This window comes from Hyla sarda, chromosome 5 (assembly GCF_029499605.1).
Source record: "Hyla sarda isolate aHylSar1 chromosome 5, aHylSar1.hap1, whole genome shotgun sequence".
NCBI classification, from domain to species: Eukaryota; Metazoa; Chordata; class Amphibia; order Anura; family Hylidae; genus Hyla; species Hyla sarda.
The window spans coordinates 378,727,418-378,754,784 of record NC_079193.1 but is presented as its reverse complement, the minus strand read 5'-3'; the positions used below and the strand labels follow the sequence as shown (position 1 = coordinate 378,754,784).

The 27,367-nt window shown below is 41.8% G+C and overlaps 1 protein-coding gene across 1 annotated transcript in view; it reads right to left on the bottom strand.

Moving 5' to 3' along the window:
- ADGRB1 (adhesion G protein-coupled receptor B1) overlaps window positions 1-27,367 on the bottom strand; it is a gene marked incomplete in the record, with an annotated part of 689,450 nt that overhangs the window by 53,814 nt on the left and 608,269 nt on the right. Inside the window, 3 exon segments of the mRNA XM_056522870.1 lie at window positions 10,893-10,967; window positions 13,519-13,617; window positions 25,607-25,692. Coding sequence (XP_056378845.1) covers window positions 10,893-10,967; window positions 13,519-13,617; window positions 25,607-25,692 — 260 coding nt within the window.

The following is a 27,367-nucleotide window of genomic DNA, read 5'->3' as shown; positions in this document are numbered from 1 at the left end:
ACAAGAATATAACTACTATAATACTGCCCCTATATACAAGAATATAACTACTATAATACTGCTCCTATATACAAGAATATAACTACTATAATACTGCCTCCTATATACAAGAATATAACTACTATAATACTGTCCCCTATATACAAGAATATAACTACTATAATACTGTTCCTATATACAAGAATATAACTACTATAATACTGCTCCTATATACAAGAATATAACTACTATAATACTGCTCCTATATACAAGAATATAACTACTATAATACTGCTCCTACATACAAGAATATAACTACTATAATACTGCCTCCTATATACAAGAATATAACTACTATAATACTGCTCCTATGTACAAGAATTTAACTACTATAATACTGCCTCCTATATACAAGAATATAACTACTGTAATACTGTTCCTATATACAAGAATATAACTACTATAATACTGCCTCCTATATACAAGAATATAACTACTATAATACTGCTCCTATAGACAAGAATGTAACTACTATAATACTGCCTCCTATATACAAGAATATAACTACTATAATACTGCTCCTATATACAAGAATTTAACTACTATAATATTGCTCCTATGTACAAGAATTTAACTACTATAATACTGCTCCTATATACAAGAATATAACTACTATAATACTGCCTCCTATATACAATAATATAACTACTTTAATACTGCCTCCTATATACAAGAATATAACTACTATAATACTGCTCCTATATACAAGAATATAACTGCTATAATACTGCCCTGTCACGATGCCGGCTGGCAGGTAGTGGATCCTCCGTGCCAGAGAGGGATTGGCGAGGACCGCGCTAGTGGACCGGTTCTAAGTCACTACTGGTTTTCACCAGAGCCCGCTGCAAAGCGGGATGGTCTTGCTGCGGCGGTAGTGACCAGGTCGTATCCACTAGCAACGGCTCACCTCTCTGACTGCTGAAGATAGGCGAGGTACAAGGGAGTAGACAGAAGCAAGGTCGGACGTAGCAGAAGGTCGGGGGCAGGCGGCAAGGTTCGTAGTCAGGGTGGATAGCAGAAGTTCTGGTACACAGGCTTTAGACACACAAAACGCTTTCAATAGGCACAAGGGCAACAAGATCCGGCAAAGGAGTGCAAGGGAGGAGCTCAGATATAGCCAGGGAGCAGGTGGGAGCCAATTAAGCTAATTGGACCAGGCACCAATCATTGGTGCACTGGCCCTTTAAGTCTCAGGGAGCTGGCGCGCGCGCGCCCTAGAGAGCGGAGCCGCGCGCGCCAGCACATGACAGCAGGAGACGGGAACGGGTAAGTGACCTGGGATGCGATTCGCGAGCGGGCGCGTCCCGCTGTGCGAATCGCATCCCCGACGGCCATGACAGGACAGCGCTCCCGGTCAGCGGGACCGACCGGGGCGCTGCGGAGAGAGAGACGCCGTACGCGCTCCGGGGAGGAGCGGGGACCCGGAGCGCTAGGCGTAACAGTACCCCCCCCTTAGGTCTCCCCTTCTCTTTGTCCGGTAACTGCCTCCCCTGGGATGAGGACACCGGGAAAGGATGGAGGGATTCCTCAACGGCAGGCAGAACAGCAGGAGTAGGAATGGGGAGGGAGGGCAGAGGGCGAGGCCTGGCACGGGGCAGTGTGACACCAGGACGAGGGCCATGAGGGGACACAGAGGCTTGCCTGATGGGACTGGGAGGGGGGGAGAGGCATTTCCTGTGGCAGGCAGAGTCCCTAACGACCTTAGGGGGACCGGATACAGGAGGAACCACAGGGTCACGGCAGGGAGTACTGGGAACCGGTTTAAGGCAGTCCTTGGAACAAGAGGGACCCCAACTCTTGATCTCCCCAGTGGACCAATCCAGGGTTGGGGAATGGTGTTGAAGCCAGGGTAGTCCAAGGAGAATTTCGGAAGTGCAATTGGGAAGAACAAAAAATTCAATTTTCTCGTGATGAGGTCCGATGCACATTAGGAGGGGCTCCATGCGGTAACGCACGGTGCAATCCAACCTGGCTCCGTTGACCGCGGAAATGTGGAGTGGCTTGACAAGACGGGTCACCGGAATGCGGAATTTATTCACCAAGGACTCCCGAATAAAATTCCCAGAGGCACCAGAGTCCAGGCAGGCCACGGCTGAGAGGGAAGAGCTGGCTGAAGTAGAAATCCGAACAGGCACCGTGAGACGTGGAGAAGCCGACTTAGCATCAAGAGACGCCACACCCACGAGAGCTGGGTGCGAGCGTGCGTTTCCCAGACGTGGAGGACGGATTGGGCAATCCACCAAAAAATGTTCGGTACTGGCACAGTACAGACAAAGATTCTCTTCCTTACGGCGATTCCTCTCTTCCAGGGTCAGGCGAGACCGATCCACTTGCATGGCCTCCTCGGCGGGAGGCCTAGGCGCAGATTGCAATGGAGACTGTGGGAGAGGTGTCCAGAGATCTAAGTCTTTTTCCTGGCGGAGCTCTTGATGCCTCTCAGAAAAACGCATGTCAATGCGAGTGGCTAGATGAATGAGTTCATGCAGGTTAGCAGGAGTTTCTCGTGCGGCCAGAACATCTTTAATGTTGCTGGATAGGCCTTTTTTAAAGGTCGCGCAGAGGGCCTCATTATTCCAGGATAGTTCTGAAGCAAGAGTACGGAATTGTATGGCGTACTCGCCAACGGAAGAATTACCCTGGACCAGGTTCAGCAGGGCAGTCTCAGCAGAAGAGGCTCGGGCAGGTTCCTCAAAGACACTTCGAATTTCCGAGAAGAAGGAGTGTACAGAGGCAGTGACGGGGTCATTGCGGTCCCAGAGCGGTGTGGCCCATGACAGGGCTTTTCCAGACAGAAGGCTGACTACGAAAGCCACCTTAGACCTTTCAGTAGGAAACTGGTCCGACATCATCTCCAAGTGCAGGGAACATTGCGAAAGAAAGCCACGGCAAAACTTAGAGTCCCCATTAAATTTGTCCGGCAAGGACAGGCGGAGGCTAGGAGTGGCCACTCGCTGCGGAAGGGGTGCAGGAGCTGGCGGAGGAGATGGTTGTTGCTGCTGTAGCTGAGACTGAACTTGCTGTAGCTGTGACTGTTGCTGCTGTAGCTGCGACTGGAGTTGCTGTGTCATGGTGGTCAAGTACGACAGCTGGTGCTCTTGTCGGGCTTGCTGGGCGACCACCGTGGTGAGGTCGGCGACAACTGGCAGAGGAACTTCAGCGGGATCCATGGCCGGATCTACTGTCACGATGCCGGCTGGCAGGTAGTGGATCCTCTGTGCCAGAGAGGGATTGGCGAGGACCGCGCTAGTGGACCGGTTCTAAGTCACTACTGGTTTTCACCAGAGCCCGCCGCAAAGCGGGATGGTCTTGCTGCGGCGGTAGTGACCAGGTCGTATCCACTAGCAACGGCTCACCTCTCTGACTGCTGAAGATAGGCGAGGTACAAGGGAGTAGACAGAAGCAAGGTCGGACGTAGCAGAAGGTCGGGGGCAGGCGGCAAGGTTCGTAGTCAGGGTGGATAGCAGAAGTTCTGGTACACAGGCTTTAGACACACAAAACGCTTTCACTAGGCACAAGGGCAACAAGATCCGGCAAGGGAGTGCAAGGGAGGAGCTCAGATATAGCCAGGGAGCAGGTGGGAGCCAATTAAGCTAATTGGACCAGGCACCAATCATTGGTGCACTGGCCCTTTAAGTCTCAGGGAGCTGGCGCGCGCGCGCCCTAGAGAGCGGAGCCGCGCGCGCCAGCACATGACAGCAGGAGACGGGAACGGGTAAGTGACCTGGGATGCGATTTGCGAGCGGGCGCGTCCCGCTGTGCGAATCGCATCCCCGACGGCCATGACAGGACAGCGCTCCCGGTCAGCGGGACCGACCGGGGCGCTGCGGAGAGAGAGACGCCGTACGCGCTCCGGGGAGGAGCGGGGACCCGGAGCGCTAGGCGTAACATGCCCCTATATACAAGAATTTAACTACTGTAATACTGTTCCTATATACAAGAATATAACTACTATAATACTGCCTCCTATATACAAGAATATAACTACTATAATACTGCTCCTATATACAAGAATATAACTACTATAATACTGCCTCCTATATACAAGAATATAACTACTATAATACTGTCCCCTATATACAAGAATATAACTACAATAATACTGTTCCTATATACAAGAATATAACTACTATAATACTGCTCCTATATACAAGAATATAACTACTATAATACTGCTCCTATATACAAGAATATAACTACTGTAATACTGCTCCTACATACAAGAATATAACTACTATAATACTGCCTCCTATATACAAGAATATAACTACTATAATACTGCTCCTATGTACAAGAATTTAACTACTATAATACTGCCTCCTATATACAAGAATATAACTACTGTAATACTGTTCCTATATACAAGAATATAACTACTATAATACTGCCTCCTATATACAAGAATATAACTACTATAATACTGCTCCTATAGACAAGAATGTAACTACTATAATACTGCCTCCTATATACAAGAATATAACTACTATAATACTGCTCCTATATACAAGAATTTAACTACTATAATACTGCTCCTATGTACAAGAATTTAACTACTATAATACTGCTCCTATATACAAGAATATAACTACTATAATACTGCCTCCTATATACAATAATATAACTACTATAATACTGCCTCCTATATACAAGAATATAACTACTATAATACTGCTCCTATATACAAGAATATAACTGCTATAATACTGCCCCTATATACAAGAATTTAACTACTGTAATACTGTTCCTATATACAAGAATATAACTACTATAATACTGCCTCCTATATACAAGCATATAACTACTATAATACTGCTCCTATATACAAGAATATAACTACTATAATACTGCCTCTTATATACAAGAATATATCTACTATAATACTACTCCTATATACAAGAATATAACTACTATAATAATGCTCCTATATACAAGAATATAACTACTATAATACTGCTCCTATATACAAGAATATAACTACTATAATACTGCCCATATATACAAGAATATAACTACTATAATACTGCTCCTATGTACAAGAATATAACTACTATAATACTGCTCCTCTATACAAGAATATAACTACTATAATACTGCTCCTATATACAAGAATATAACTACTATAATACTGCCCATATATACAAGAATATAACTACTATAATACTGCTCCTATATACAAGAATATAACTACTATAATACTGCTCCTATATACAAGAATACAGTATAACTACTACAATACTGCTCCTATATACAAGAATATAACTACTACAATACTGCCTCCTATATACAAGAATATAACTACTATAATACCGCTCCTGTATCTACTCTGTTGGACCAATGACCGGGGCCCCTGTGACTGCTTGTACCCACTACCTGAAGTTCTATTATTCCGGTGTGCTGCTCTCGCTCTTCGTTTGCTATATATATATATATATATATATATATATATATATATATATATTTGACAGAGAAGACCCCATTGCTGTAAGAAGCTGCTGTCACATAAAATGTCCCATCATCCTCCAGTCCTGGGATTTTGGGACCATTTCCCGTCCCATAGAGAATATTGCTGAAGTTACATTGAAGGAGACAGCAAAGTTAATTGTGATACTTTTTGACATTGTGTCACAATTGATACTTAACTATAGCAATTGTGTAGGAAACATTTTAGGAGATAGTGTCAATTCTGCCTCTGATAGCAGCAGGTAATGGTCTATCGCTGCCGTATAAATGCTAAAGCACAGCTAAAAAACATTTTCCTGTCAAACCCTGCAATTTCACTGCCATTTTCTCTATTATGTCCATTGAACAGCAGGACATATGGTCTGGAAATGATTGAAGCCTTTATTGTGGTTCTCAAGGCAGAAACGTAAGCAGGAATCATACCGGGCCGGCGTGTGGCGAGAGGAACGAGCGCGCAATTCATTACTAACTACTAATTTATCAATATGCAAACAGCCAGCGTCGTGTATGAAGATGGGGGCTGCATGGGACCGGGGCGGCGCGCAATAGAGACTGCAACTATAATGAGGGCAAAGATAGAAGCTGCGTGGTGGGGGCCCAGAATAATGGGGGGGGGGGGCTAAATCTACACATATATATACACACACACAAACAGCACATGGATGCATACACACATACACATATAAACATACACACAAAAACACATACACACATAAACACAAAAACACATACACACATAAACACAAAAACACATACACACATAAACATTCACACAAAAACATACACACAAACATACTCACAGACAACCATGCACATACACACATATACAAAACCATACACACATACACATACAACCATGCACATACAAACATAAACAAACACACATAAACATAAACACACACACATACACACACAAAACATACATACATACACACATATCAACACACATAAACATACACACATAAACATACACATATAAATATACACACATAAACATACACACACATAAACATAAACATGCACACAAAAAGTGGGAGGCACGGAAAAATGGAGGGTTCCTTAATAACGTAAACATATATATTTGTATATCTGCAAACTTATACACACATGAGCACGGATCCATATACACAAACATACACACAACATGTCCCATACATGCACACACAGATACATATATACACACGGATAATAATAACAACAATAATAATAATAACAAAAACAACAACAATTATTATTATTCAGTGCACGCACACAAATAATATTGATAACAATAGTGATTTTTATTATTATAATTATTTGTGTGCATACATATGTATGAATACTGAATAATAATACTTATTAATTAATACTAATTCATTAAATTATCATTAATAAATTAATTATTGTTATTATTATACGTATACAGTAGTCAAACATATTCATGCCCCCTACATAGATACATTCATCTATAAATACATGCACAGATAGATATACATACACATATAAATACAGTCACACAGGGAACATACATTCACACACATGTACATACACAAAATCACATAGGACCATACAGTATACATAAGGACATGCTCACTGAGAAACAACAGAGAGCAAGTTATCACTGTTCCTCCCCCTATGGATTGGCATAGAATACCCGGTGTGTGCAAATTTTTGTTTCCATTTGGTGCCAGCTGTGCCCTAATTGAGCTAAGTGGGTGTGGCTAAGCACAGAAGGAGGCGTGGTCTAAACACACATCAAATTTACTACAATATATACCGGAGAGCCAGCATGTATTATAGCTTAAAATCTATGTTAGATCAGAGCTGGCATATATTTCAAGGGAAGCCGTGGCACTGCCTGAATATTTTACGTGGCGTGTGGCAAGTCGTGCGGTATGTGAGACGCCAGGCTAAGTAAATCCCCTACCAGTATATTTACAGACTGGTAGATACATAGGCGCATACATACAGATACATGTACAAATGCACAGGCACACATTGGCCCTCATTTACTAAGCTGAAACCGACCGTTTTTTGTCTGGTTATTTTGGCGCAGAGTATCTGAGACATGTCTGCGCCAGTTTACAACAGTGTGCGCCAGAAAAATTCAACAAACCCGACACTGCCCTCTGAAAAGGCAAAAAAAGGGGCGTGGTCTGTCGCAAAGGGGGCGTCGGCCCGAAAAGGGGCATGGTTTGCCAACCTGACCGATTTACTATTGAATTCACAGAAAATCCTGTGGGTAAATGGCTGGAAATATCGACCTAGAAAAAGCTGGTCAGAAAATGTTCCTGACTTTTCCCAATAGTAAATAGAGAATAATCCTGCAAATCTGAAACAACTTTTCCCACTAGTAAAAACCCAAAACTCTTAGTAAATGATGCCCATTGTATTTATAATGTGGATTCACACACACGCATACACACACACATAAATATTTATACGGGTAGCTTTTTCTTTTACTTTATTTTTCGTATTCTATCATTGGTCCCCTGATGAACCTGTAATTTGACAGGGGAAACACGTCAGGACAAGGTTGTTTAACATACTTGATTTACTATGGGAATGGGTTTTGAGGATATAACCAGGGTGCCTAAGGGTGCCTCTAGTTGTTGCAAAACTACAATTTCCAGCCAAATGCTGGAAATTGTAGTTTTGCAACAACTGGAGGCACCCTCTTTGGGAAAAACTGACCTAGACAATATGGGGATAGGGAAATGTGGTACAGGTGCAGCCCTATCCTAGCACACAATACTGGCCCTACCTGCCAATTTACTTTGGACTTGGTTTAGCTTTATACTGGTAGCTTTTTCTTTTACTTTATTTTTCTTATTCTATCATTGGTCCCCTGATGAACCTGTAATTTGACTTAGGAAACACGTCGGGACCAGGTTGTTCAACATACTTGATTTACTATAGGAATGGGTTTTACCCCACTTTTTCTTGGAATCTCCTATGGTACCCATCTCTCTCTGATAACTATTTGGATTTTTTTTGTTTTTCTATAGGCGCCATTTTTATTACCTAATAAATAAATGTTTTTAATGGTTATATGAATCAGGTGTAAATGTCCCACAACTGATCTGTATTCTGAATTGCTCTGCCAAAGTCACTGTAGAACACTGGTCTAAGGGGAATAAAGAACGTTCCAAGACTTGTTTCTACCGCAGGAATCTGGTCTCTTCATCCACACGTGTTAAGCACCAAAAGCGAAATTGAAGTCCTGTTACCTGACCCCACCATAAATAAGAACACCGTCACCGAGTGCCCTCTAACACAACAAAACTAATAAACCTTCAAACCACAGCTCCGATCCAAGCTTGATACCTTCCGAAACAGAGATACCTGACATCAAGGATTAAACAGGGGGGAGGGGGGGGGGGGGGCGCTCTGCAGATATCAGAGAGGGAACTTATGTTATATTCAATACCAACAGAAACAAAAACAGATTAAAGAGTAAAAGCAAAAGTTCTTTGAAGCTCAGACCAACAAAGAATAAAATAACAACAGAGCAGCCAAGAAAGAAGACAGAACGAACATAAAAACATCAGGAAAGAAAGTATAAAAAAAAAAAATCACAATCCGTGTCGGAGATCAACAACAAAAAAAGAGGTTCTGTCAGACAAAAAAAAAGTGAAAAATAAAATTGACATCTCTCCTCAATTTGCCGTATGAGCAAAATAACCATTTCTAAAAAAAAAATAATATAATAAATGAAAAAAAATCAAGTAAATTTCTGGTGAACACCGATTAGACGTAACCAAACTCCTGGGCGGCAGAAGACACAGTGAGATTCTCGTAAATATAATGGAGTAGCTTCTTCTTTATTATGCAAAGTTGTTCATATTTTTTCAATCTTTATATTAAATTATTATTATTTTTTTGTGGATTTTTTTTATTTATTTTTTTTGCCATTCCACTAGTTCTGCCAAGTGTGTTTTTGGGAATATTAGAGAAAATTTTGAAACTAAGTTCCAGTCTATTATTATTTTTTTTTTTTTTCCCCCAAAGTACTCTGTCTATTTTACTATTTTCTATGCAGTCTCTGTGGTGACTGCTGCTATTGATTTTTTTTTTCCTATTTCTTGTTACAACTTCCTTCACTTTCATGCTGCCTGAACAGCGACTCAGAGGGTTTATTCCTGGCCAGCTAACGACCCAAACTAGGTGACTCCATTATGGTCATTGAATGGGATTCCAGCACGTGCCACAGAGGCTGCTGTATGCTACAGAGGAAGTTGTGTCGTTCTTTTCAGTCTGACCACAGTGCTCTCTGCTGCCACCTCTGTCCGTATCAGGAACTGTCCAAAGAAGGAGAGGTTTGCATCAAGGATTTACTTGTACTCTGGACAGTTCCTGATACGGACAGAGGTGTCAGCAGAGAGCACTGTGGTCAGACTGAAAAGAACTACACAACTTCCTGAGGAGCATACAGCAGCTAAGTACTGGAAGGATTAAGAAGTAATTTATTTTTAAAGATTTTTAAAGAAGTAATTTACTAATTTGTTAAACTTTCTGACAGCAGATGATTTAAAAAAAATAAAAATTCTACCGGAGTACTCCTTTAAACCAGAGTATCTTCAAGATGAATATGGTTCTAGGAGACCATAGATCAGTGTTTCTCTAAACAGGGTGCCTTTAAGATGGACACAGTTCTAGGAGACCTTAGACCAGTGCCCGGACAGCCATAGGTTGCATTTCTCAGGTTCGGCCACATTTACCGTAAGTTTGACCAACACTAGTAAAAACCACTTTGTTTTTACCATCTAATAAAGGCTTCAAATGGATCACAGTCCTGCTCCTTGTTCCTACTTCTACATCTTTAATAAAGGGGTATTCCACCCCTAGGCATCTTATCCCCTATCCAAAGGGTAGGGGATAAGATGTCTGATCGCAGGGGTCCCTGGGTGCGGGTGGGGGTCGTGACATCACAGCCACGCCCCTCATGCCGTCACGCTCCCTCAATGCAAGTCTATGGGAGGGGGTGTGACAGCTGTCCCGCCCCCTCCCATAGACTTGCTTTGAGGGGGCGTGACATGATGGCACAAGGGGCGTGGCCGTGACGTCACGACCACGTCGCCCACTCCAAGCATTCGGAACAAAATGTTCCGAAGGCTGGGGCAGCAGAATACCCCTTTACTGTTCATAAACCTCCTCTGTCATCCAAAAAAATCCATCTAGAGTAATCATCTCCATGGACCCCCCACATCTGGACTAAGAAGAATTGGGCTCCAAGTTTTGCTTATTTATTTTATTTTTTTACTTTATTTATAAGCAGCTACTCCATCTATATACAACGTGTAAATCTCCCCTACAACAAACGCAACGTACTGACTGACAAGACCGACTATCCTGACACAGAGAAGCACATAACGCCCATTCAGGACACAAAGGCGCTGCGGTGTAAGAACGCATACCTTCTGCATCGATTAGGCTTGGTATGCACATCAGCTACAGGTTTCTGTTTGTTTGTACTATCCAACTGAAGAGCGCTGTAAAAAACAACACCACTCCATAAAAAGCTGAATCATAGAACTGACCATAGCATAGGACGCAAAATTCTACCGCAACACAGACAACCACAGGGCTCCGGTCATAATATTAGAAGTTTGTTTGGTTATTTTTTTTTTTAAGCTAATTCATTTGTTTACAGACACCTGAGGATGCATTGCTTCAAAGAGAGAGTTCCTCCTCAATATAGTACTGTGGAGAAGGACCAATTCAACATGGAGTAATAATGAAGGACTTCATGCCCTAAGTACCCTAAGTATAGGAAGGTGTAGAGATATTAGGTATATCTCGGCCCTGTTGTCTTGAGTGTTAGGCAATGTTCACACTGATCAGATTTGCAGTGATGTGTTACTTTTTTTTGCCAGGGATTTAGGATTAACCCAAGGATTGGCCCCACCAATGATTATAGGGCACGTCCCAAGCAGATATCCAAGGATCAGCTTCAAAATTCTGCCATATATATACACATCAGATTTACACTGTGAACATACCCTAAGTACCCTAAGTATAGGAAGGTGTAGAGAAATTAGGTACATCTCAGCCCTGTTGTCTTACAAACTGAGATATCATGGATCTGAGTGTTAGGCTATGTTCACACTGATCAGATTTGCAGTGATGTGTTACTTTTTGTTGCCAGGAATTCAGGATTAACCCAGGATCGGCCCCACCAATGATTATGGGGCAAATCCTCAAGTAGATCCGCACATCCCAAGCAGAAGTCCAAGGATTAGCTTCTAAATTCTGACATGGAAATACACATCAGATTTTTACTTTGAACATACCCTAAGTACCCTAAGTATAGGAAGGTGTAGAGATATTAGTTATATCTCAACCCTGAGGGAACACAAAAGTTTTGTGCCTTATAATAGTATGGGAGAAGGGTTGACCTTTTGCAGATTTTGTTGTGGAGCCTGAGAGCATACAGTAACCGTAAGCCTCTAAAAATATATATAGATGAATTGGAGGTAAAGGTACTATACCATAGTAGAACCTATCACAGAGCTGCATTATAGGGGGTTTGTGATAAGAAGCCTCCACGACCATGGAAGATACCCGCTTTGCCCACATTGGTGCTTCTGAGCAGAACCAGAAAAGATGTTGTATGGTTGGTGCCCACCATATACCTTGTGGGCTCCCTTGTGGCAGTCTACCAAGGAGCCTCTTTCCACACAGATAATGTGATGACATCATCACATTCACCTGCATGGGTGTACAATTCAAATGACCAGAAGAAGTGGAGTCCCAAAGAGGTGGCACCAGCCCAACATTATTCCAGAATTGGATATATATTGAATTTGTGAAGTCAACATCTAGACCTCAACAGAGAATAAAAAAATTGTAAAATTTAGGTAAATTTTTAAGTTTTAAAATGTAAATATACAAAACTTGAAAAAAAAACAACTCTTTTTTCTCTAATAATTTATAAAGGGGAACTCAACTGAACACTATAAACTGTGTTTCTCAAAGGTCAAAGTTTACTGTCTATAAGTTTATCAGGTGCTTTGTAGATATTGACAGTCGCACACCACAAACAACGGGAAGCCGAAATTAAAAACACACAGTCATTGGTCGTCTACACAATAAAGATGAGATTAACAGAGAGAGATGTTCTGTACAAAGCATTAAAGGGGTACTCCACCCCTAGACATCTTATCCCCCATCCAAAGGATGGGGGATAAGATGTCTGATCACGGGGTCCCCCGCAATCTTGGCTGCGTCACCCCAGACATCCGGTGCATGGAGCGAACTTCACTCGGTGCCGGATGACATGCGGGGTGAAGGCTCGTGATGTCTCGGCCCTGCCCTGCTTGTGATATCATAGCCACGCCCCCTCAATGCAAGTCTATGGGAGGGGGCATAGCATATGTCACACCCCCTCCCATAGACTTGCACTGAAGGGGCATGGCCGTGATGTCACAAGCGGGGTGTGGCTGTGACGTCACAAACCTTCAATGCTCTAACTGATCCCGGGTGCAGCAGGGAGATTGCGGGGGTCCCCAGCGGTGGGACCCCCGCGATTAGACATCTTATCCTCTATCCTTTCGATAGGGGATATGATTTCTAGGGGCGGAGTACCCCTTTAATAAATTTAATAAAGCTCAAAGCACATGCCGCCAACACCCCAATGATGTCTCCCAATAAAGCAAGCAGAAGAGCCACCGTTGATCATCATGAGACACTTATAATAAGTCTATAATACACGGACTGATAATCTAAGGAACCAAATTCTCGAACCTTGGTTACAACCAAAAGCCAATTGTATCTGTTGCACATGTTAGTGGTGGTCATAATACTGCAGAACGTCTCTGGAAACAGCATGTGACCCCAACCCCCCCACCCCCATAAAAATGCTCTAGGACAGATGTTAATGAATGCACAAAACTAAAAAATACATACAAAGTTTAGAAAGCAAATAAGAAAGAGGGCAATGATACAAGGCAAAAATCAAAATAAAATCAACGGATCAAAACAAACAAATGTACAAAGGAAAGAAAGAGAAAAACAAAGAAGACGGAAATTAGAAAAACTAACATGGCGTTACTGGTGGCTGTGGCCGATACTTCTGCTGAGGAGACTACGCCACACTTGGAACATTTGAGGGTCATGCCATAAAGGGGCATTGTCATCTGACTGCAATTAAAATCAAAAATACTGAAACAAAAACAAAAGATAACTTTGCTTTTAAAACAGAAAAGAATGAGTAGCATCTACCGACAATCAACATTACGGTACTTCAAGGGGAACCAAACCAAAAAACTCTTCTGTTTACGCTTTGTCTTTCAATCGTTTGCTTGCTGGATGCTACCGCCATTTTGCTCTTTCAAGTTGTTGCATGACATGACCCTTTACTAACGAGAAGAAAAGTTGGCCCTTAAAGAAGATGTCCAACGGTAAGAAATGTATCCCCTATGTGGTGGATAGAGGATAAATGTCTGATCGTGGGGGGTCCAACCGCTGGGACCCTGTACGATCTCCCATACGGGGCTCAGACGCTGCTCTGTTAGGGGGCATTCACACTATGTTTTGTCTATACGGGAACTGGATCCGGCTGGGAGATGGGAAAACCGGGCGCTCCTGTATCCCAGCAAGACCCAGCCCCCGTCTTATTCATTTGAATGAGCTGACAGATAGTGACTCTGGTCGGTTCATTTTTGCCTTGTATCCGGTTTTTGACCAGACCTAAAACTGTGGTATACTATGGTTTTAGGTCCGGTCACAAAACCGGATACGGGGCAAAAATGAGCCGACCGGAGTCACTATCGGAGTCACTATCTAACTCCGGTCGGCTTGTTAAAGTGAATGAGAAGCTGCGTGGGTCCGGGTGGGGTACAGGAGCAACCGGTCTTGAAAATTCACAGACAGACCTGGCAGCCGTGGGCTGCAAACGTAATGTGAATGCAGCCTTAAAGCGAGTATGGTACCCAGCACATCAGCTGGTGGAAACACCCCCCGCAGTCATCTCTATGGGAGAGGCGGAGCCTCTCCCATAGAGATGAATGGAGGGGGCGTGTTTCCACCAGCTGCATGCTGGGTGTGAAACATAAATACTTAAGCAGAACTGGGGCCAAGCGGGGGCTCCATACGAGAGATCATGGGGGGGTCCCAGCGATCAGACAAATTTTTACCGCTGAACATCTTCTTTAATGTCATGCCAATCTCAAAAGTGGATTATGTGCTTCAAAACCATGGTCAACAAAAACACACAATGAAGGGGATGACTAATAAAAAAGACATACAGCAGCGGGTTTTGAGTGTTTTTGAGTGGTGCGATATGTGGTGGACCAACGTTTCTTCTCCTTAGTACACTGACTATTAGGAACACTTTTTGGTCACAATGAGACACAAATTCACGATAGCCACCAAATAGCAAAATCTGAAATGAAAACATAAAGCTATTGAACATCTCTTAATCCTATTTACCTTAAGAATTTAGGTAATTTTTTAGTTTAGTTCCACTTTAAGTCCGATAAGCCTACAGATCCTGAAGATCAATCTGATCCAAGTCTTGGTGGATCACTATTGGGTTTGAAAATTTTAATATTGAAGAGACCAAGCTACAAAATGTCAAAAGAAATGACATATGAACCTATAAAAAGTCTGTGGTAGTTTTGTGTGGAAGAAAATATAGGCTGAAATTTAGGCAATGACTCTTGGCATGGAGAATAACCAGTTTTCGGGATGAACCAGTATGATTCTTTAGCACAAACCAAACACTGATCCCTCATTGACATTAGGATTGTTAGGATGTTGGAAACATTTATATGTACAAATTGAGCAAATTGTATGACTGTCCATCAGTCTTTGGGTTTTCTTACCCAAATTTGGAGACAGCTACCCTGTTAGTCAAGAAGTAGAGTCTTGAAACATAACCAGGCATTGTCAACCAAACCAGACTTACAGCATAAGTATCATGAAAAAAAAAAAACATATCCCCTATCCGAAGGATAGGGAATAAGTTTTAGATCGAAGGGGGTCCGAGTGCTGAACCCCCCCCCGATCTGCTGTTTGGAGCCCTGGCTCTCCATCACAGGGGCATATAACAACCCCGGCCCGAAGCGGGGGCCGCCATGCCTTCTCTATATAGCTCTATGGGAGAGCCAAAGATTGTTGAATGACTCTTCCATAGAGCTATATGGAGGGGGTGTGGCAGCCCCGCTTTGAGCAGGGGTCATGACGTGCCCCTGTGATCGAGAGCCGGGGCTCCAAACAGCAGACTACAGGGGGCCCCATCGCTCAGACCCCCCGCAATCTACAAGTTATCCCCTATCCTTCGGATAGGCAATCAGATTTTATTTCATAATCATCTGAGACAAACTTTTAGGATAGCTAGCTCTAAGGCTGGAAGCGACTGCAAAATCAAGATCGCAATAACTCATTGCAGCATCATAGCTAATGATTGTCAATGTTGTAGCAATGCAACATGGCAATTCCAAAAATAAACCAACTTTGACACATTTTTGGTCACAGGTTGTACACGACTTTGCCAGCATTTATATCATTACAAGTCAAGTGCCATTGCGACTTGCCTGTGATTTCTTTGGGATATGGCTTTTTTTTTCTCTACAGCCAAATTTTTATTTTTATTGTAATTAAGTAGAGCAACAGCAAGTTGTAGGCAAGTCACACAAATATCTTGGTTGCCCGATGTAGATGCATGTAACTATATGGCTCAAGCCTAATAGGGAGTGCTACAGAGTCATCGTTCTTTTTTTCTGGGGAAACTAATTTAGATTAGAAATCATTGCCAGTCAAAAAAGACTCTCGATGCCAGATGGTGGCTTCCATAAGAAATCTCTACTATTGGTGCTGAGACTGTCAACCACACAGTCCCCACTCTTCAGTTCTTATCTAGAAGAGTTCCAAGGTTCATTCTTTTTTGGGAGCAGTGGTGACGGCCCCATTGACAGTCTTTGGACATTGTGTATGGACTGTGAAGTGGGCAGTCAGCACAAGAGGGCTTAAACCTTAGCATCCTCCCTTCTTAGGCTGGGTTCACACCACGTTTTTGCAATCCAGTTCCCGTGTCACGTTTTTTTGAAGGAAACGTATCGCTAAAAACCATGCTAAACCGTATACAACCATATATGCCGGATTCCGGTTAAAAACCGTATTGTGATGAAAAACGGATATACGGTTGTATACGGTTGCATACGGTTTTACACTAAAAACACTCCCAGATAGAAGATTCTAGAAGCTGGTGGAACTTTCGGAGGTAACTGCACATGTTCAGATTCATAAACTGTATTGTGAAAACCGGATGTAACCGTAAGTGTATCCGGTTGAAAACGGTTCTTATAGACCACCATTATATAAAAAACAGATACGGTTTAAATACGGTTTTTCAAACGGACTTCAAACCGTAGTAGACTACGGTTTGAAGTACGGGAAATTAAACGCTTTTAACCGTAACGGATACAAAACGTATGCAACCGCATGATACGGTTAACATACGGTTTGCAATGCAAAGTCAATGAGTACGGTTTGCAATATGGTTCCATACGGTTTTGACGCTCAAACCGTATATGGGAACTGTATTGCAAAAACGTGGTGTGAACCCACCCTTAGACCTACGTTGTGTTGATCACTCATTCAACAGTCTAGGCACTCACAGCACCAATAGCTGTGGGAAGAAGGGGCTAGAGAAACTCCTAAGAAGCAAATCTTGGGGGTGTTGACTCAATATGGATAGTAACGGGTGAAGTTATTTTAAGATGTCAAAAGATGATCCTATATTTCCCCTTACATCCTCCATCTGGTTAACTGCAGCTACTTATTGACACTATAGCTCAGCTCCTCCATGGTTCCCTCTACGTTTTCTATACATTGTTCTGAGTAGAGCAATGTGCAATGACCATATGAGCCCATCACATGGCTTCTTCATTCATTAGAAGAAGCAGCCATGGGGCAAGGTCACAGGGCCATTGTACAGAGTTCAGATCTATACAAGGTTCAGGGAGGGAAAGAGGACCATGTATGGACTGACCCGAGACTCATAATTGTCATTAAAAACAACTTATGACACAACTCAGACGTGTCAAAAGTTGTTGATCTTATCAGGTCTCACTCCTAAGACCCACTAAGATCTTAAGCTATTAACCGCGCAAACATTTGGCATTGAGTAGCGATCGGGAGTTATCAGCTGGGAAATCCGGCGGCATTGCACTTTGCTCCCCAGGTGGACAAGAGATCTGTACATTTCTCAAGTCTACACAGAGAAATGGAGGGATCTCTCAACCAGCCGGAAAGCGGAGCTCAATGCCAAACGTTTCCACTGTTAATAACTTAAGATTGTAGTGTGTCTTAGGAGTGAGATCCGGTGTGATTAACAATTTTTGACATGTCTGATCGACATGTCAAAAATTGTTTTTAGAGGGGTTAAGTTGTTTTTAAAGGGACCATGTATGGACTGAGCCGTGACTCAATGACAAAATTCTAGCAAAATGGTCTTTTATGGCCAATGTAAGTTACAGTAATCCTGGACAACCAATGCTTTTCTTCCACACGAAAAACTTAAAGAGCAATGTCACGCCACTAACTTGATTTACTTGCGTCATTCCATGTCCCAGGCTTGTGAGTAGTTTGACTGATACAGTTGACGTTTGGTCCCTTCTATATTAAACATATCATAAACAAAAGGCTTCTTGCTTTATGTTCAGTGCATTGAAAATCACAAAACAAAACAGGTGCCCCATGCTCCGTTCACCCCTTCACCCCTGAGTCATTAGCCTATTATACAGAAAGGACCAAATAGCGATTGCGCCTCTTCAGACTCTGAGTGGACAATGCCCCTTTTCATGTCTTAAGAACAGCTTAACTTTTAATTAAATGCTTTCTTTAATAAACTAAATGAAGTAGTTGAGGAATGTGGACTAAGACTGAATGTAAAGTACTCGGGAAGTTTAAGAGTCCTCCTCTCACCAGAACATGTGAATTTACAAAACAAAGACACTTTAATGAGGCTCAGTAAGTAAGTGAGGGCACCAGCAATTAAAAACATCGTCAATGTACCCGTCCCATGGAAGTTCTCACAGAGTCAAAAAGGAGGCTCTCAGGAGTGAAGAGGTTAACTGAGGACACATTAGAACCATTTGGCAAATGCACCGGAAATCTAAGCACAGCAATGACATCATGTATTGTGAAAGTCTACCGGTCTATTACAACGCAACACGATAACAGGAGACCAGCAACAACCAATAGGTCATTCATTTGTTTCATATTTTCATAAAAGACTGAACTATTTGAGAATTTATGGTTCATTAAAGAGTGACTTGAAACCAATGATGACTGAAGAATAATCACAAGTTTCCTGTTCACTCCATTTTATGTTTGTGTTTTTTAGTCCAGTGCTGGTCCCTTGTCAACGTGACGCGCCAGATGCACAATATTTCATGAAATCTGTTCTACTACACAGCTACTTAACACTTTATGCTCATTGACTTATAGTTATCAGGTTAATCACATAGCGGACTGCAAATGGTTGGAAAACAGTTTGGATTTTAGCTCAGAACGTAATTTGAAATTTTTTTTATTTTTTTTATTTTTTTTAAGCATTTTACCTACTTATGGGAAGATGAAATGGTGAGATGGTGAAGAGAGATTTTACAATAATGTTGTAAGAAAAAAAAAATTCTAAAACCTGAAAACATTACTGTCATTAAAAACAACTTATGACACAACTCAAAAGTTGTTGATCTTATCAGGTCTCACTCCTAAGACTCACAGCGATCGTGAGTTATCAGCTGGGGAAGCAGGCGCCATTGCACTCCGCTCCCCAGGTGGCCAAGAGATCTGTACATTTCTCAAGTCTACACAGAGAAATGGACGGATCTCTTAGCCAACCGGAAAGCAGAGCTCAATGCAAACGTTTCTACGGTTAATAACTTAAGATGGCAGTGGGTCTTAGGAGTGAGAACCGGTGTGATTAACAATTTTTGACATGTCTGTGGTAATCCAACATGAGGTGACTTTAGTATTTAGTATTGGACATGTTTACCAAGGATCTGTGCTTGTGTTGGTGGTAAATGGTCATGTCCTGTGTCCCCCATCATGCTGCTTGCTTGTTTTTGGGAACTTGCTACTTCCTGTTCTGTGGCCTTCCTCAGACTACAATCCCCAGAATCCTTTGTTTCAAAGTGGGAGGTGACTTTTTTCCCTCAGACACATCAGTCGCCCCACCCATTGCAGCACAGCCAGACTCCCTTTGATCACATGATTTGCCCGACATCAACTGACACACAAGCTATGGATTTGTGTGATGACGAATGCACGCACATGTGCGTGTGCCTTCACACACAGCAAACAAAGCAGCCAAACCCCCTTTCAGCACCTGACTTGTGATGTATTGTCTCGGGCAGGGATGTATTGACAGAAGGCAGGGAAAGGTCCAAGACAACACTCATTGCAGAAAAGGAACTTTCCAAGAAAAGAAGGACAAAGAAACTCGATACCAGCCACAAAACACAGGTAAGTCAATATTAGTAACTAGACTAATTTAGCTGTCCCTGTCTTACATTCAAAGAAACAACAATCCTGGAGTACGCCTTTAATGACAGTAACGCTTTAAAAATTAGCAGAACATAATTTTAGAACTACAAGCTATTTGCCATTTTTTCCTTTCCTTTGCACAGGAATTAGGTTTCTTTAATTTCCCATGATATACATAAAAAGGAATCATTGTAATGAATAACTAATAAAACGAATATAAAACTATAAAAAAATATATTCAACAGATAACTAATAAAGTTCAATTGAATGAAAATGCAATTACTAATAAACTTCATTTGTGTTTGTCTTTAGAACTTTGCTCCAAACAGACCTAATGGGATTGAATAAATTATCCTGGTCTGTCTCGAAATAATTATTTTAACCCGGAATATTCCTTTATTTGTCAAACCTTGGTGCTCCAGATTATTTACCTTTCTATTCTAGAAAAAAAAAAAGACTCAAGAATTTTTTTTTTTTATAAACTTCAACATATTATCTAGAGTCCTAGACATGGGACCACCACAGTTCTTCCAGCTGTCAACATAAGGTAGACAATTTATCTAGACAAAAAATTGCCCTAGACACTTTTTGAGTCTTTATATTTCAAGAGTCATGAGATGAACATGAGTCCATCCAGCTGTCAAAGTAAGATGATAGAGTTAGGGGTACAGGACTCAAAATTCTTTTTTGAATTTTGTTGATAAATTTTAATGTTTTATAAGTATAAATAAAGAAAATAAAAAATAACCTTCTGTGACCTTTATTCCGAGAAAGGTTTTGAGAAGACTTATAAACCTGTGTAGACATTGAGTGATGGTCCTAGATAGAAGACCATATTGGTGCCATATTTCTTGTTTGGGTTTTTGAGTTTGAAGAGTCCTACACTTGAGACTATCACAGTTCCTCTATCCATAGCAGTGTTTCCAAACCAGGCTGCCTCCGGCTGGTGCAGAACTACAACTACCAGGATGCCTGGAAAGCCAACGGCTGTCTAGTCATGCTGGAAGTTGTAGTTTTTCACCAGCTGGAGGCGCCCTGGTTGGCAAATACTGGTCCATATTATTCGCCCAGAAAACTTGTGGGTTTGTCCTACACCTGAGACCACCGCAGTTCTTCTATCCATAACACTGTTTACCAACCACATTGCCTGACTGGGCATGCTGGAAGCTTTGCACCAGCTGGAGACACCCTGGTTGGCAAATACTGATCCATAGTATGACTTAAATTAAGAGTATTGGCCTAGAAAACTTTTTGGGTTTCATTTTTTGGGTTTGAAGAGACTTCACACATGAGACTACCACAGTCCTTCCAGCTATCAATAACACTCAATAGTTTAGGGACTACCTAATAGTTTAGGGACTAACCCCACCAAATGTTTATTTTTTTTAAACTTAGGGTTTTAAGAGTTCTACACAAGAGATCAACAAAGTTTTACGAACCCTTAATATGCCATGATAGAAGGAGGGGTACCAGACCCCAAAATTTTTTTGGCTTTTGAAAATACACTTTACAATTTATGTTTATTAAGGAAAAGGAACACTCTGTAACCTTTATTTATTCTTGATTTTCAGCTAGTTTAAGGATTTTCACTTGACCTTAAGTTTTTTTTTCCCCGATCATACTTGAAGACGTCAATAGGGATTAACTTCCTTGAGCTCCACCGTTTTGTTATGAAAACAAAGGATGTTTTGAACGGCTTCTTGCATCATGGGTAATTCAAGGAACCGGGGGTCCGTCATCTATATCCTCAGTGCATGGGGGGATATAGAGACAAGCATTTATAAATACTAATGGAGAAATCAATGTCAGAGCAGAAGATCTCCAACACAACATGTTTCTTTGGGCATCGATGTGCGCACAACCTCTTCGGTGACTGATGGAGAGCCTAGAACTACGGGCTTTATCATCACTTAAGTCCCTCTTCAGGTGTTTATTTATGGCCGAGATGAACACGAAGGTTCTGACATTTTCGGAGATATTTCTCAGCCAGATCATTCCGGGGGCTGAGTAAACATCTTCAAGATAAACATATAAGCTTGTGTTCTCAGGTGGTATTAATATTGTTGAAATATGACAGGTCCTTCAACCAGGTTTTGACCTAGCGTCCTTCAAACAATCTTGGAGTTCTCTATTTAAAGACTCTGTTGATGTCCTAAAGGTTTATATATGATCCGAAATAGTATAGAACAAAAATCGAAAATACCTTTCAGCAACGCATCGTAAAAACATGTTTTTAGAAAACATCATGGACCATGTGGTTGAATCCTTGAGATGGAGCCCTACTTTTGGGTTGGTCAGGATTAGATGTGGACTTTTTTTTATCAACAGTAGTGATGGCTGGATGAAAGCTATAGAGAGTATTGTACTGTGTATAACTGATCAAGGTGAGGGTCACAGTCAATATGCTTAAAAGGGATACTCTGCCGGAAAACATCTTATCCTCTATCCAAAGGATAGGGGATAAGATGTCTGATCACAGGGGACCCCCATGATCTCCGGGCTGGCAGCGGCAGCATCTGGAACACGGAAGTTTAGAGCTTCCGTGTTTGTGATGTCATGCCATGCCCTCTCCATTCATGTCTATGCAAGGGGGTGTGACGGCAATGTACTAGCCGTCAAGCCTCTTCCCATAGATATGAATCAAAGTGGCGTGGCAGCTGTAGTCACCAGTCACCCGGCATGAAGCGGAGTTCGCTCTGTGCATCGGATGACTGTGGTGCTGCTGCTGAGATCGCGGGGGTCCCCTGCGATTAGACATCTTATCCCCTATTCTTTGGATAGGGGATAAGATGGTTTTCGGCAAAGTAGCCCTTTAAGAGGTCTCAGATCCCACTCTGAGACTACATGGAAACAAGGCCATCTAGATTAAAGGGTTTGCTGCCTTAGAAATGTGTCATCGGAACAGTTTTTTAAGTCAAGATGGCTTACTGAAGACAAGACAGATCAGCTTATGTGGTGCAACCCTTCAACCAGTCACCACAGAAGTCCTAGACATGGGACTACTACAGTTCCTCCAGCTGTCAATGTAAGGTGACGGATTGAAGGGTATTCGCCCTAAACACTTTTTGAGTCTTTAGATGCCTAGAACTATGAGATGAACATGAGTTCATCCCGGCCGTCAAAGCAACATGATAGAATTAGAGGTGCCGAACCCAAAATTCTTATTGGATTTTGTTGACCCATTATGCCGGGAAAGGTTCTAAGATGACTTAAAAGCCTGCAAAGTCATTGAGTGATGGTGATTTTTTTCATTTAATTACAGGAGTCCTAGACATTAGACCATATTGGTGCCAATATGCTTTTGAGTTTGAAGAGTCCAACACCTTAGACCACTGCTGTTTTTCTGTCCATAGCAGCGTTTCTCAACCAGGGTGCCTCCAGTTATGGCAAAACTATGATTTCCAGCATGCCCGGACAGCCAAAGGCTGTCCGGGCATGCTGGAAATCATAGTTTTGCAATAGTTGGAGGCACCCTGGTTGGGAAACACTGGTCCATAGTATGACCTAAATTGAAAGTATTGGCCATATGGACATTAGACCATATTGGTGCCAAAAACTTTTTGGATTTTTGAGTCTTTTCCAACCTTCTAACCATTGACCAAAGAAGCTAGTGGACCACACCCTGTCTACCGTACCTGGGGTGTATCATCGGCGTGCCTACAGGATGGCTGGCTCAAAAAGCGGTTTGTTGAGTGTGTCTATTGTAATTTGAGAGTTGTAAAAGAGTTTACATGGATTAGGACCCCTAATAATACAGCTAGTTTCTCAGTCCAAACTGTGTTCCAACACAAGTAAAAAAAAAAAAATAATCATATCATCACAGGAGGTGGGAAACAGCAGTTACTTCTAAGGAACCTAGAACACTTACTATATGACCAATAACCAGATGCACTTTAGGAAAATAAATTGATCGTGTCCATAAAGTGTTGGGCTGGTTTACAGAATAATTGGTAACGACTTGTGAGGCTAGGGGTTACTATAACATTAAATTGTACTACCAAGATGGTTTTTATGATGTACTCATTTTTCTATTAAAACCATGAAGGGCTATTCTGATGTATGTAGAGAAAATTCCATAAATGTTTGATCAGTTGGGGTCTCACCATTGTGATTCCCATTGATCTCTGGGAGTTGAATGACAGAAGGTGATAGAGTAGAGTGAGAGTAAAATTATAGAGTCCCTATGTTAAGTGCAAGATAATGCACCTGGGGCATAATAACCCAAGGGGAGGATAAAGAATACATTATATACCTCTGTATCTGAGGAGAGGGATTTCAGGGTAATTATTTCAGAAGACTTGAAGGTAGATAGTCAATGTAAAAGAGCAGCAGGAAATGCTAGCAGAATGCTTGGGTGTATAGGGAGAGGTATTAGCAGTAGAGAGGGATAGGGATAGACATACGGCTTATGGTTATCCTTCATATAAGTTAGAGATAGGTGTAAGGCTATCCTTCACATAAGATAGAGATAGGCATAAGGCCATTCTTTATAGAAGATAGGGATAGGCATAAGGCTATCCTTCATATAAGAAAGTAATAGGCATAAAGCTATTCTTCATATAAGATAGGGATAGATATAAGGCTATCCTTTATAAAGATAGGGTTAGGCATAAGGCTATCCTTCATATAAGACAGGGATAGGCATAAGGCCCTTCTTCATATAAGATAGGATAGGCATAAGACTATTCTTCATATAAGATAGAGATAGGTATAAGACTATCCATCTTATAAGAAAGTAATAGGCATAAGGCTATCCTTCATGTAAGATAGGGTTAGGCATAAGGATATCCTTCATATAAGATAGGGATAGGCATAAGGCACTTCTTCATATAAGATAGGATAGGCATAAGACTATCCTTCTTATAAGAAAGTAATAGGCATAAGGCTATCCTTCATATAAGATAGGGATAGACATAAGGCTATCCATCATATAAGATAGGGATATGCATAAGGCCATTATTCATATAAGATAGGGATATACATAAGGCTATCCTTCATATAAGATTGGGATATGCATAAGGCTATCCTTCATATAAGATAGGGATAGACACAAGGCCATCCTTCATATAAGATAGGGATATGCATAAGGCTATCCTTCATATAAGATAGGATCGGCAAAAGACTATCCTCCTTATAAGAAAGTAATAGGCATAAGTGTATTCTTCATATAAGATAGGGATAGACATAGGGCTATCCTTCATATAAGATAGAGATAGACGTAAGGCTATCATTTATATAAGATAGGGATAGGCATAAGGCTATCCTTCATATAAGATGGGGCCATGGACTATTAATATTCAGGATATTGGGCAGACTATATGGGCTGAATGGTTCTTCTCTGCCGACACGTTCTATGTTTCTATCAGTTGTTGATCACTGGGTGGTCGTCCCACGTCCAGGACTCCCACAGATCACACAAATCACAAAAATCGAGAGGCAAGGAAAAGATGCTCTCCGCTATTTTAAACAACATTTAAATTTTGGCTTGTTATACAATCTCCATTTAAGGCTTAACATATAGATGTTCTTGTGCAGTGTTATGGCGGCCATGTTTGCATCGTGTTCTGCTTTTATCGATAGCAATCTGGGTATTGCTCATATCATCTGCTCTAAGACACATAGACAGAGGACTTACCCGGCCCGCTCCTTGAGCTTCTTGTCGGTAATGCCGTCTTTTGAAACAAGTTTATTAAACACCAGAATTCCAATGACCATGTTGACCTGTAGAGGGAAAAAAAAAGTATGATGTGAACTTGGCAACGAAAAAAAACCTTTCTTTGTAAGACATGGAAGTCACATTCTAATGGAAACCTGCATCTGCACAACATTTACAAACCATGAGAACCTTTGTTTGGTTCCAGGTTGTCTTCAGACTGATGGCCTGGGCTGGTGATCACTGGCCTTATGGAGATTTGCCCTAGTAAAGTGCCCTTATTGTATATTGCCCCTGACTGTGGTCGCTTGGTGGCAGTGCCCACGTGACCTAATAGTACACTGAGGTGTCCCAAGTAACCACGACATAGTGTCACATCAAGATATGGGCCATTTGAGACCACACCCTCTGCTGACTATGTCCCAGTCTACACAGCAAAGCTGACAAGTGAAAACCTTCATAAGGGCCTCTTTTTACAATGGCTTTTACAGATTTTGGTATATAATGGTATACCCATAGGCCAGGAACATAGACATTAGATCGTATTGGTGCCAAAAACTTTTTGAGTTTTTGAGTTTGAAGAGTTCTAATCTACACCCTCTATCCATAGCAGCGTTTCTCAACCAGGGGCCTCCAGTTATTGCAAAACTATGATTTCCAGCATGCCCGGACAGCCAAAGGCTGTCCGGGCATGCTGGAAGTCATAGTTTTGCAATAGCTGGAGGCATCCTGGTTGGGAAACACTGGTCCATTGTATGACCTAAATTGAGAGTATTGGCCATATAGACATTAGACCATATTTGTTCCCAAATTTTTGGGGTTTTTTGAGTCCTTCCAAACCTTCTAACCATTCACCAAAGAAGCAGTGCCCACATGTTCATTGACCTAATAGTACAATGGGTCATCCTGAGTACCTACAACATAGTGTCACATCAAGATATGGGTCATTAAAGACCACATCCTCTGCTGACTATGTCCCAGTCTACACAGCGAAGCTGACAAGTGAAAACCTTCCTAAGGGCCTCTTTTTAAATGTTTTTTTTTACAGATTTTGGTACATAATGGTATTTCCACAGGCCAGGAACCTAGACATTAGATCATATTGGTGGCAAAAACTTTTTGGGTTTTTGAGTTTGAAGAGTTCTACACCCTTAGACCACTGCTGTTTTTCTGTCCATAGCAGCGTTTCTCACACCAGGGTGCCTCCAGTTATTGCAAAACTATGATGTCCAGCATGCCCATACAGCCAAAGGCTGTCTGGGCATGCTGGAAGTCATAGTTTGCAATAGCTGGAGGCACCCTGGTTGGGAAACACTGGTCCAAAGTATGACCTAAATTGAGAGTATTGGCCATATAGATATTAGACCATATTTGTGCCAAAATTTTTTGGGGTTTTTGAGTCCTTCCAAACCTTCTAACCATTCACCAAAGATGCAGTGCCCACGTGTTCACTGACCTAATAGTACAATGAGGCATCCTAAGTACCTACAACATAGTGTCACATCAAGATATGGGTCATTAAAGACCACACCCTCTGCTGACTATGTCCCAGTCTACACAGCGAAGTGGACAAGTGAAAACCTTCATTAGGGCCTCTTTTTATAATTGTTTTCACTGATTTTACTATATAATGGTATTTCCACAGGCCAGGAACCCTACTGATTCCAAGTATAAGGGGCAGAGCATGGAAAGGACCTGCTCAACAATTCCCTGCATACAGATGGGACTTGCAACATCTGTGAA